Source organism: Ostrinia furnacalis, unplaced genomic scaffold, assembly GCF_004193835.3.
Source record: "Ostrinia furnacalis isolate ACB-3 unplaced genomic scaffold, ASM419383v2 OfSCF3909, whole genome shotgun sequence".
Taxonomy (NCBI): domain Eukaryota; kingdom Metazoa; phylum Arthropoda; class Insecta; order Lepidoptera; family Crambidae; genus Ostrinia; species Ostrinia furnacalis.
In genome coordinates, this window is record NW_021134148.1 from 196,096 (window position 1) to 209,185 (window position 13,090).

A 13,090-nucleotide genomic window follows, 5' to 3' on the forward strand; every position below is an offset into this window, starting at 1 on the left:
AGTTTTAGACACTAGCTCATTAGTATGACTACTCGGCGCTAGATGGCAGTGCAAAAACGTCAAAGTATTTGACAGATTGAAATGGTGTTTTGTTTGACAGCCGCGGCGTAGGCACAATCAGGGGCGAATTTTGTTTGTTGATTGATTTTAGAAAAGCCAAAATGTGAATAATCTCACAATTGATAAAACATAATCTCTCAATATGAGTGTGGCCAAGCCCAAGGGGCCAATATTTGACCCCGGGCTGTGCAGGTGTTGTGGGACTATGAAGAGATGTCGTGTTTTGAACATCGAGTACGAGAATAGCGGGCAAAAAGAAGTGTATTCTGATATGATAATGGATTGTTATGGCCTTCTGGTAAGAATATCAGTCAGCGTTTCGTCCTATAAACCCAGCAAATACCATTAAACTCTAAATTACAATCACATATCCTGTCTTCCTTTACTCGACAAACTTGTTAATTTTACATATTTCCTTCCAGTTGTCCCACCTAGACGGCAAGCCTTCAGAGCGTTTGGTGTGTGCTACATGCGTGTTGCGGCTCCGAGAGGCTTTCACCTTTAGGAAACAGGTGCTGCGGTGTGAGGAAGCCTTTCTGCAGATGAGGATGTTGGACTGTGAAGGTATTACTATTAAATTGTGTATGAATGTTACCACATATAGACATAATTTAGGCATTATTATGGTAAATATAGAATTGCTATAAAACTCACTCCTGAATTTTTTATATTTTACCTATTTACAATAACTTTTTTCAATCAGAATAATGAGTTAATTCAAAGCATTTATTTTGAATCATGTGACAGAAAGGTACACAAGATGTTATAGAACATAATAAACATAAACATGTTGTGTACTGACTACTGCTTGTGCCCCTCTGCTTTGACTTATGTTGCGCAAGATTAAAGTATACTATGTACTCGTAAATACTGTTTTTAGCATTACTGAATCATCCAGAAAAAGTCATAAAACTTATGCATAAAAAAATTTTAAATGAAGTATAGTAGAAAAATTAAAATAGTAGAACCTGCCTAAAATCATATATCACTGATAGAAATATAGCTAACAGAAAATCATGTAACTTACGAAGAAGTTGTTTGTTGAAAATTTTTTCACACTGGATTCAGTCTGCAATCTGTGGTCAGATCAAAGTGAATATAATAATGTATGATTACTTGGACTTGACTGCAGACAGTATCCAGTGTGGCAAATCCTTAAACCATTGGTTCCCAAACTTATTTGAGACGTGTCCCCTTTCGACCAGACAAAAAAATCTGCGTCCCCTTCCTCCAGTCAAGATTATATTTATTGGTCGTATCAAGCAGTCTGGAATGCATTCTCTCAGCGGTCGCAGGTTTCATACAGATGGCCCGCGCGCCACGCGACATTTAAAATGTCATTGCGCCCCCCACTTTGGGAACCAATGCCATAAACCTTAATGTTTGATATGAGTTTTTGATAGTTCACATATTTGGTCCCGCAGCGGGGGCTCAAGTGGCCCAAATGGCGGAGGCGACGGTGGAGGGCGCTCCGCCGGCCGTCTGCGTCAAGACCGAGCCGCCCGACGACGACTCCATAGCCGGGGACACGCTGGCCGACCTGCCTGACGGTCAGTACAAAATACACATTCATAAAACTCATTCCTTTTTGCAAATAGGCGTTACATGTTTACTTCCCGTTGTTCCCGTTAGCCGAATCCACGTTATGGGGACGACGGGAATTAAATTTAATCACGTCGTCGCTTGCCTCTCTAACTGACGTACCTATCTGACATTTTTTTAGAAACTGAGTTATCTACACCATCTTAATCAATTTCGCAAGACGAATCGATCTGTCTAATCGCCTGAAAATTATGCAAAATGTCAGTCACGTCAGTTAGAGAGGCAAGCGACGACGTCCCACTGACCCTGATGTGTCACTGTCGAAGACACGGCGTATGGGGACAACGGGAATAGTCGTTAAAAAAAGCGCTTTTACACATCCCCTTCTTACTTTTTTCACATCCCCTTCTAACTTTTAAACTTATGAGGCTATAAATGGATTAGAGCTTAGAAGAAGCAGCGGGGAAGAAACTCAAATTTTTTTTGAAACACAAACTGCCAATTCAATCTAATGTAATTAAATCTGCTGCCTGATCACAGATAAAAAAGGAGAGCAGAGCTCTGCTCTATTTATTTGGTAGAAAATGGTCCTAAGTGAGCTTTTTCTTATTGGACCACAATCACCTCTTATGTTAAGTGACATGCAGTCTAAGAGTAGGCGCACACCGTTGATTTTTAGTTGGCCGATAGTTGTGCCTGATTTTAATTTGTATGAAGAATCGGCCAAATCGAATCGGCGTAGTGTGCGCACTCCCATACATGCCCATACTGATCAACTGCCTGACTAAACTATCGGCCGACGAAAAATCAACGGTGTGCGCCTACTCTAAGACTTCTAATTACGCAATATTTCTACACCAATCTCCAGATGAGCCCGACATCAAAGTGGAAGCGAACGACGACTCAAACCAAGGCGACATACCACTAGTGCAGCGAGTGAGAAAAAAGCCCGCCGCTCCCATGTTGGAGATTAATGTGGCTCCTCTCACCACGCCCGCAAGGAAGGCCAAGCCTGCAAGTGAGTTATACTTCTCTTGATTCCCTTCCGCAACCGAAATTTCTTCCTCCCCATGCGAGATTTTGTCCTCCCCAACTGAGATTCCGTCCTCCCCATGCGAGATTCCGTCCTCCACAACCGAGATTCCGTCCTCCCCATGCGAGATTCCGTCCTCTCCATGCGAGATTCCGTCCTCCATGCGAGATTCCGTCCTCCCCAACCGAGATTTCGTCCTCCCTAACTGAGACTGCTAGTGCAGTGGGTAAGGAGAAGAAAGTCCCGCCGCTCCGATGCTGGAGATCAATGTGGCTCCTCTCACCACGCCTGCAAGGAAGGCGAAACCTGCAAGTGAGTGCTTCCCTCGATTCCATCCTGTTCCTTTCAGCCAAATGACGACCACTGCTGGACAAGGCCTCCCCCAAGGTTTTCCATAATGAACAATTCGATTCCATCCTCCCCAACCGATATTCCGTCCTCCCCATGCGAGATTCCGGTCTCCCCATGCGAAATTTCGTCTTCCTCAACTGAGATTCCATCCTCCCCATTCGAGATTCCGTCCTCCCCATGCGAGATTCCGTCCTACCCATGCGAGATTCCGTTCTCCCCATGTGAAATTTCGTCCTCCCCAACTGAGACTGCTAGTGCAGCGAGTGAGAAGAAAGCCCGCCGCTCCCATGCTGGAAATTAACGTGGCTCCTCTCACCACGCCCGCAAGGAAGGCCAAGCCTGCAAGTGAGTTACACTTCTCTTGATTCCCTCCCTTCCGCAACCGAGATTTCTTCCTCCCCATGCGAGATTTTGTCCTCTCCAACTGAGATTCCGTCCTCCTTATACGAGATTCCGTCCTCCCCATGCGAGATTACGTCCTCCCCATACGAGGTTCCGGTCTCCCCATGCGAAATTTCGTCATCCCCAACTGATTTTCCGCCGAAGCGAACGACGACTCAAACCAAGGTGACGTGCCGCTGGTGCAGCGAGTGAGAAGAAAGCCCGCCGCTGGCATGCTGGAGATCAATGTGGCTCCTCTCACCACGCCTGCAAAGAAAGCGAAACCTGCAAGTGATCTCTTGATTCCGCCTTCCGCAACCGAGATTTCGTCCTCCCCATACGAGATTCCGTCCTCCCCATACGAGATACCGTCCTACCCATGCGAGATTCCGTCCTCCCCATGTGAAATTTCGTCCTCCCCATGTGAAATTTCGTCCTCCCCAACTGAGACTGCTAGTGCAGTGAGTAAGGAGAAGAAAGTCCACCGCTCCCATGCTGGAGATCAACGTGGCGCCGCTCGCAACGCCTGCAAGTAAGTTATGTTTCTACCCGAACAGAGATTCCGTTCTCCCCATGCGAGATTTCGTCCTCCCCATGCGAATTTCGTCCTCCCCGATTGAGTGAGTAAGCAGAAGAAAGCCCGCCGCTCCCATGCTGGAGATCAATGTGGCTCCTCTCACCATGCCTGCAAAGAAGGCCAAACCTGCAAGTGAGTGCTTTGCTCGATTCCGTCCTCCCCTTGCGAGATTCTGCCCTCCCCATGAGAAATTTCATGGTCGCTAACCGAGATTCCGTCCTCCCCAAGTGCAATTTCGTTCTCCCCATCTGAAATTCTATCGTCTCCAACCGCGATTCCGTCTTCCCTAATCGCTATTCCGTCCTCTACACAGTCATGTAACTACAGTACTTACACTTTTTCTCTGTATGAAGTCCTTTTTATACTTTTTTTCAGATTTGAGTGACAAGAGCCTAGCATCATTGAAAAAGCAATCGGCAGTATCAACTCAAGTCAAAAAACCAGGTGAGTTTTAAGGACGAAGCACACTTATCAACCTGGAAACGGATCGTAACCGTATCAACTTGATGCGGTCAGTATTCTTTGCATAAAACTCCGTACCACAACGCACATCCTTTTCCGGGTTGATAAGTATGCTATGACCTTTTATTTATATATTATATTTTATTCACCATCATTGCTATTTATAGGTAGAAAAACCATCAAGGAGACAATGATCTGATAATGATATGTTTTAGTGCTCCGGGCAACTGCGATAAGGAAATCTGTCGACACGAAAGCTAAGAATGGAGCCGCGACACATGCCATGGCTAAGAGAACTCGTAAGTATTCATTACTAACCTTTGATCGGGCAAGCGAGTTATTTTTCTTCAAGGCAATAATACTACAAGTACAGTTTAAAATTGTGAAAGATGCAAAAAACTACTAATATTTTCTAAATCTTAAAGATTGAGCACGCTTAAAATCTCAACTTCCAATTTTCAAATAGAAGTGCTTTTCTGTTTCCAAAAATCTCTAAAGTTACAGATCTAACATAGGTACAGATATTTGTAACCTCGTGACGCTGAACTAGTTCCTTATTCTTTCTTTTCAGGACCCGCAGTAGAGAAGCAAGCACAACTACCCACGGTTCCGACGGCCTCACAAATGCTACAGCGACAGAGTGAGTAAAATTAATATTATTATTGTAACTATAGAAATGTTCTTCTATTAAGGTACTGTCAGGCCTCCCAGCCCGTCTGACCAGCGTAAATAGTGACGGTCTCCTGCAAGTGAAGACTAACTCACGGTTTCTGAACATAATTGATTTCTGAATTGAATTGAAATTACTCAAGCCGAATTCTGAATGTTGAAGTCACACGCAGGTTAGCGTACCATCTCCATATTGTTGACATTCCACCAGCTCGCACTAAGCGTTTCGATGATTCTTTTATAATGCGAACAGCTAGGGACTGGAATTCGCTGCCTGCTGTCTTTACCGAAGATTATAATCCGGGCCTTCTCAAGGCGAGAGTAAATAGGTACTTACAGGGCAGATATTTACCATCTTAGACTGCATCCCACTTAACACCAGGTGCGATTGTGGTTAAATACCTGCCTTGTTAACCAAATTCTAGCTTGTTGGTACAACTACCATGTTTTATGCAAATAACCTCTAATAAAACAGCCATAATACCTTATTTTCCAGAACTCCCAATGGCGAAAGTGCAAGAAATGATGCGCGAACGCGACCCCACCTACATGATTGAGACAAATGCGCTCACAATCATCGAGTTCTCATACGTATGCCCCTTCAAATGCCGACACAATCACTTATTATGTCACTACTGTGGTGCCCATTTTATAGACCCAGTGCATTTGAGAGAACATACTGAATCAAGCCACTCTCCGAAGAAATTCAAAATCGCTGAACACCGGAACATGCTCAAAGTGGATCTAACAAGAATCGACTGCAGATTATGCCCGGAGAATATTACAAACCTGGACGACTTCAAGAAACACATATCGAGTGTCCACAACAAAAAATACTACTTCGACTTCAAAGATTTGATTTTACCGTTCAAGTTGACTAAAAATGAAATGAAGTGTGCAGTGTGTGATGTGATTTTTCCGTATTTTCATGCGTTGAATAAGCATATGAACGTGCATTTTAGTAATTATGTGTGTGAGACGTGCGGGTTGGGTTTCGTTGATAAGGGACGGTTTGTGATGCATCAACAGAGGCATGAGGAAGGCGATTATCCGTGTGAGACTTGCGGGAAGGTGTTCAAGGCGCAGTATAATAGGTGAGGTTATAAGAATATACTTTAATTTACAGAAAAAATATAAATTGCAGTAATGTCCGTCTCTTATAGGTCGGAGCTCATTTTTTCGGCGCGACACAGTGTCAAATTATTATTTCAGTCATTTTGTAATTGTATGGAGTTTGTCGCATTATGGCGGCGCTGCAATGAGTGTCGCAGCACAGTTGCTTAAGAGAAAATATTCTTTCGCGCAGCGCCGCGCAAATGGGGTCCGACCCTTTTCAACCGACTTCAAAAAAAGGAGGAGGTTCTCAATTCGACCCGTATGTTTTTTTTTTTTTTTTTTTTTTTTTTAAGTATCAATCATGGTATACCTACATAAATATTAATTCGTCCTAATAAATAAGTAGGTTATTAGTAATTATTTTTCTACTTTTTAATGTAGGTTTTTTGGAGTCGGTTTTTACAAAAAAAAGTTTCTTCTTTCTTGTCAAAAAGACGCCCGCTGAGAAAAAACACTCGCTGTGTCCTGGACACTGAATTTCAGTTGCATCTATTCAACTATTTCCAATGCTTGCGCCTGCGTGAGTTCCAGATAATCACAGACAGTTGTTATTCGGATGTATTATAAACAATAACAATGTATAGTCTCTTGAAAATCCTATTAGTAGTTTTTGCGTGAAAGTAACAAACCATCCTCACATACTTTCGCATTTGCAATATTAATAGGGTTTAAAAAATATAACAGTTACAGTTAACTCTTTCAAATTGCCTCACATTCATGTATCAATTCTACCATACCATATTTAATTGTGTTTTTTTGTTCCCCCAGGGATCTCCACAACGACCGGGTTCACATGAAGCGCGGACGCGTTTACTGCCCCAAATGCGACATCCGGCTCATGTCCTACCACCAGAAACTCAAGCATTTGGTCGAGGTAAGAATAAATAAAGACATTAATTTTATTAGCGCAATGTAAAAGTATGGATATTTTCATTGCCGGTTCAAAAATAACCAAAGACTGTGCACATAAGGAAGATTAAATTTCGACACTCGAATCAATTTCAAACATAAATTGAGACTTGGTTAAATTCCAATGTCACTAAACCAATCACAAGGCAGAATCTAGGACTGAGTTTGATTATAATTTTGAGCGTTATTTTGTAACGGTAACTATCTTAAGTAACTAACTGCTTACACAAAAACGCCGGAGCGACGGGGTATTACAAATATTACAATCGTCACGTTATCAAGCCGTTAATCAGTATGAACTAAAAGAAGAAAAGAGGATCAAACTATAGTCTGTAGTCTTCGAAGAGTCTAAAGCCTGGTCCGTGAGCACGTAGAATCCCGTCCAATCACCCCACGCTGCCCATCCTTGTCACTCGCACGTAATTATGTTGCTGTCGCGCTCGCACACTCACTGCAGCAATATAATTACACGCGAGCGATAAGGCCGGGTAGCTTGGGGTCATTGGACGGGATTCTACGTGCTCACGGACCAGGCTTTAGGTCATAGCAGACTTATCAACTCGAAAAGAGATCCACACCGTATCGCCCTTCGCGCGCTGTCAACGGCGACGCGAGGCGTTTACGTTACGGTGCGGATAAGTTTGCGTTGCAGTATGGAATTTCATACAAAGAATGCTGAGCGCCTCTTGATACTGTTACGATCCCTTTCCGGATTGATAAGTGTGCTACGTCATTTTAACTGCATATTTACCTATTTGTTCATATTTCAGGTGCACGGCGAAGAGCCCCTGTCGTTCACGTGCAACGTGTGTGACAAGGTGTTCGAGACACGCCGCACGCTTACCATACACCGGCGGAAGGACCACTTGAAGGACTACAGGTAACGTATGTCCCCTTATAGCACGCATGTCCCCTTATAGCACGCATGTCCCCTTATCGCACGCATGTCCCCTTATAGCAAGCATGTCCCCTTATAGCACGCATGTCCCCTTATAGCACGCATGTCCCCTTATAGCACGCATGTCCCCTTATAGCACGCATGTCCTCTTATAGCACGCATGTCCCTTATAGCACGCATGTCCCGTTATAGCACGCATGTCCCCTTATAGCACGCACGTCCCCTTATAGCACGCATGTTCCCTTATAGCACGCATGTCCCCTATAGCACGCATGTCCCCTTATAGCACGCATGTCCCCTTATAGCACACATGTCCCCTTATCGCACGCATGTCCCCTTATAGCACGCATGTTCCCTTATAGCACGCATGTCCCCTTATAGCACGCGTGTCCTCTTATAGCACGCATGTCCCCTAAAGCACGCATGTCCCCTATAGCACGCATGTCCCCTATAGCACGCATGTCCCCTTATAGCACGCATATCCCCTTTTAAAAAAATCACTAATTTTAAATTTTCTACTTTTCGCGTGAAAATAGTTAGCATAATAATTCCCGTGTTAATATTCAACCAAATATACAAACTCTTCAGCTTTATAATATCAGTATAGATAGGTACATTGAAAAAATCGATTGTTTCAACTGGGAATTCAACACATTACTGCTCTGACTGCTGAGCTACGGGACTATTCCCACCTCTCGTTCCCACTGCTGCAATAGGGATGTTTCCTGGGTAAAAAAGCAAGAGTTTTAATTAGTCCGTCAGTTAACTTATCAAAAAAATACTCTACACGTATTTTTCACTTTTTCAAACTAATGAAAATGTAAGGAGATAAAACGCGCTAAAGTTCCAAAGAAGAGCCCCGTGACGTCAATGAGTGTTTAAAAGTGCAGCACCTTGTGACGTCGCGCGGAACTTCAGCGCACCATAACTATGTAATTATTTGTTAGATTGACAAATAAAAATATACGTGTCCAATGTTTTTTGATATTAAACATGACAAACTAAAAAAAAATTTTAAGAAACTAGCCTATTCCTGTTTAAACCGCTGAGCTACGAATATTTCTCAACTTTTCAGCATTAATGAAACAATGCTAGTTTACCCGATGTCTCTACTATAGCTCAGGGGTCAATCAGTTAGTCGCCCGGCTAGCAAAAGTAGCGGATTCAATTCTGACCTTAGGCAATCGATTTTTTCAAGTTAAAAAATCTTAACCCCTAGGCCACAGTGCCATATTAGGGGCCATCCATAAAGTACGTCACACGAATTTCATGATTTTTTGACCCCCCCTCCGTCCTTGTCACAGGTGGTCACATTTCTGAGACCCCCCCTCCCTAGTGTGACGTCACATGTTTTGCAATTTCACATCGAAAAATTATTAAATTAACAGCAGTTCCGAAATTAGTCTTATTTCCATTTAAATTAAGTATTTTTTTAAATGAAATCAACATTATATCAAATATTTGAAACAATTGAAATGTGATGTCACGAAACTTAGGACCCCTCCCACCCCTTGTCACACTTTGTCAACCCCCTCCCCCCCTCTTTACGTGTGACGTACTTTATGGATGACACCTTATTATACATCCCGGTAAACTGAACATTCGCGCTATCCCGATGCATGTAGCCAAGTATACTGCGGTGCTTTTTTGCATAGGTCTTGAGAGTCATAGAATGTTATCGTTATGAGGATGTGGCGTAAATGCAAAATATGTTTGTTTATGTACATCTATTTATTTGTATTTCCAGATACATATGCCAATGCTGCGGCCAGAAGTTCTTCACTCGCTTCGCCTTGAACAACCACATGCCCGTCCATACAGGCGCGAGAGACTTCAAGTGCAAGGTCTGCGAGAAGACATACCCAAGGCTCAAGACTCTGAAAGACCATATACGGATACACACCAACGACAGGCGGTATAGGTGAGATAATTTAAAGCTGCTCTTTATTGCATTGATTGCGAGAGACTTTAATTGTAAGGTCTGCGAGAAGACCTATCCAAGGCTCAAGACTCTGAAGGACCATATACGGATACACACCAACGACAGGCGGTATAGGTGAGATAATTTAAAACTGCTCTTTATAGCATTGATTGCGAGATTTCAAGTGTAAGGTCTGCGAGAAGACCTATCCAAGGCTCAAGACTCTGAAAGACCATATACGGATACACACCAACGACAGGCGGTATAGGTGAGATAATTTAAAACTGCTCTTTATAGCATTGAATGCGAGAGACTTCAATTAAGGTCTGCGAGAAGACCTATCCAAGGCTCAAGACTCTGAAAGACCATATACGGATACACACCAACGACAGGCGGTATAGGTGAGATAATTTAAAGCTGCTCTTTATTGCATTGATTGAGAGATTTCAAGTGTAAGGTCTGCGAGAAGACCTATCCAAGGCTCAAGACTCTGAAGGACCATATACGGATACACACCAACGACAGGCGGTATAGGTGAGATAATTTAAAGCTGCTCTTTATTGCATTGATTGCGAGAGACTTCAAGTGCAAGGTCTGCGAGAAGACCTATCCAAGGCTCAAGACTCTGAAGGACCATATACGGATACACACCAACGATAGACGGTATAGGTGAGAAAATTTAAAACTGCTCTTTATTGCATTGATTGCGAGAGACTTCAAGTGCAAGGTCTGCGAGAAGACCTATCCAAGGCTCAAGACTCTGAAAGACCATATACGGATACACACCAACGACAGGCGGTATAGGTGAGATAATTTTAAAACTGCTCTTTATAGCATTGAATGCGAGAGACTTCAATTAAGGTCTGCGAGAAGACCTATCCAAGGCTCAAGACTCTGAAGGACCATATACGGATACACACCAACGATAGGCGGTATAGGTGAGATAATTTTAATACTGCTCTTTATTGCATTGATTGCGAGAGACTTCAAGTGCAAGGTCTGCGAGAAGACCTATCCAAGGCTCAAGACTCTGAAGGACCATATACGGATACACACCAACGATAGACGGTATAGGTGAGAAAATTTAAAACTGCTCTTTATTGCATTGATTGCGAGAGACTTCAAGTGCAAGGTCTGCGAGAAGACCTATCCAAGGCTCAAGACTCTGAAGGACCATATACGGATACACACCAACGACAGGCGGTATAGGTGAGACATTATGTTAAGACTGCTCTTTATTGCATTGATTGCGAGAGACTTCAATTGTAAGGTCTGCGAGAAGACCTATCCAAGGCTCAAGACTCTGAAAGACCATATACGGATACACACCAACGACAGGCGGTATAGGTGAGAAAATTTTATTCGCTCAAATCTATTTCGCTGGAATTCAACTCTCCGACCGTACCAGAGCGGCGATGTGACGTCACGTCACAGCTGCCAGATGCGCAGTTAACTCGACGTTGTATGAAGGATAGAGAAGCTATCGCAAGCTAAATTCTTGCTCCATTTTGAAAATAATTAAAACTAAAGCAAACTTCTGCAAGTTTTATAACTAGTTTAAACCTCGCATTATACTCAGAAGTCCTGGGTTCGATTCTCAGTGACGACAACATTTTCTGCTCGGTTTCGGTTGGTGGTAGGGCTCGTTCTAAGTCCCCCTGGTTAGCTACCACCATCTTATCTAAGTCTGACGCCATAACAACAACAGCATTGTTGTTACGGCAGTTGGAGGTAAGATTGCCAGTTCCTCTGTAGTTGAGGATTCCGGGTGAAGCTCGCTTCCACCTTCGGCCTGATCATCACTTTCCATGAGGTGTAAAAATATCTTATACAGGGTGTTAGGTAAATGGGTATATGAGCCGACACTAGCCCATGTTAACATGGTCATATAAATGGTATGGTGAAGTCAGAAAATTGATATCTTCATTTTAATTATTTTAATTTTCATGCAAATCGGATTTTATAAAAAAATATTTTGTATGAAAATTAAAAAAATTAAAATGATAATATCGAATTACTGACTTCACCATACCATTTATATGACCGTGTTAACATGGGTTAGTGTCGGCTCATATACCCATTTACCTAACACCCTGTATATGCCGTCAGAAACACAAGAAATATAGACCTTATTGTGAATGTAATAAAGTTTGTTTTCTCTCAACAGATGCCACATATGCGGTCAAGCCTTCATACAAAACTGCAGCTTAAAGGGACACATGAAGAGTCAACACCCCGAGTATGGATAAGGTGTCTTATTGTAAAAACAACGTGGCTGTACAGTACAAGCAATAGTAGTTTTTATGTGTATAGCGTTAAGGTATCAAATCGGACAAGTTTTTGAAACCGGTACCTCTAGCATGAGCAACTTTCGTCTTCGAATCGTTTGCGTATTCGACAAAATTCGACACTCAACCTTCGAATTCAACGATTACGTGATAATTTTGATTCTCAAAATAAGTTTCGTGCAACCATTTCTCATACTAAGTTCACTTTACGACACGTTCACAAGGGCGCTGATGTAGTTTTCGTACTAAATCTTTTGATGGCGATTCGAATACGCAAACGATTCGATCTCGAAAGTTTTTCGTGCTAGCCGAACCGGTGAATAAAAGTCAGACGTAAGTTCATTAATAAATTAATTTCGAATCTATTTGTCTCTGTCGCACATGGAAGCATCTCGCAATGAGTGAGAGAGAATACAATAGGAACACGACCCGCTATATCGGGAACAATCACAATTTTAGTATTCAATTGAGATTATTTATTTTATGTATTAAAAATCATTATTTTAAAATGAAATATTATTTGTAGGTTTTATATTTTATTCTGATTAATAAGTGAAATGAAATGTAATACATAGGATAATTTAGCATATAGATATCAAATATATCTTTACAGCGAAAATGCACACATTTTCATTACATTCTGTAGTTTTATTGATTATTTGGACTGTAAAGCTATTTTTGACACTGTCTCCATTTTACGTTAAGTATTTTATAAATATTATTGAAAATACAATTTGTAATAAATATTGTTAGAACAGTTACGATTTTCATTTTAGATTAGCAAACGATTGTTTTTTCTATGCTATAAGCTAAACCCTAGCACACAGAAAAAACAGTAAATAATCGTCAATGCGTGCAGTAGCACATATTTTAAGTTTAGTTG

The 13,090-nt window shown here is 42.1% G+C and overlaps 1 protein-coding gene across 3 annotated transcripts; it reads left to right on the forward strand.

Moving 5' to 3' along the window:
- The first annotated feature begins 112 nt into the window (after positions 1-112).
- Positions 113-12,570, forward strand: LOC114358419 (zinc finger protein 2). 3 transcript variants are annotated; one of them, XR_003656373.1, is made up of 13 exons: positions 113-358; positions 483-624; positions 1,485-1,610; positions 2,471-2,620; positions 4,320-4,388; positions 4,622-4,705; positions 4,978-5,046; positions 5,572-6,169; positions 6,960-7,065; positions 7,871-7,980; positions 9,746-9,842; positions 10,111-10,453; positions 12,087-12,147. XR_003656373.1 is itself a non-coding variant. In XM_028312388.1 (12 exons), the coding sequence occupies exons 1-12, from the start codon at positions 203-205 to the stop codon at positions 12,166-12,168; spliced, it is 1,866 nt and encodes a 621-aa protein (XP_028168189.1). In that variant the 5' UTR covers positions 113-202; the 3' UTR covers positions 12,169-12,570. The 3 variants fall into 3 exon arrangements, 2 of the variants coding, with proteins under 2 accessions (XP_028168189.1, XP_028168192.1); XM_028312388.1 differs by lacking the exon at positions 10,111-10,453 and having other exon boundaries at positions 9,746-9,919; positions 12,087-12,570; XM_028312391.1 differs by lacking the exons at positions 10,111-10,453; positions 12,087-12,147 and adding an exon at positions 10,535-10,607 and having other exon boundaries at positions 9,746-9,865.
- Positions 12,571-13,090: the final 520 nt, after the last annotated feature.

Bases quoted from the DNA above. Each gene is read 5' to 3' on its own strand.
- LOC114358419 (XM_028312388.1), top strand. From the start codon at position 203: ATGAGTGTGGCCAAGCCCAAGGGGCCAATATTTGACCCCGGGCTGTGC. The intron at 359-482 runs GTAAGAATATCA...ATTTCCTTCCAG, and splicing joins TGGATTGTTATGGCCTTCTG to TTGTCCCACCTAGACGGCAA. The intron at 6,170-6,959 runs GTGAGGTTATAA...TTGTTCCCCCAG, and splicing joins TTCAAGGCGCAGTATAATAG to GGATCTCCACAACGACCGGG.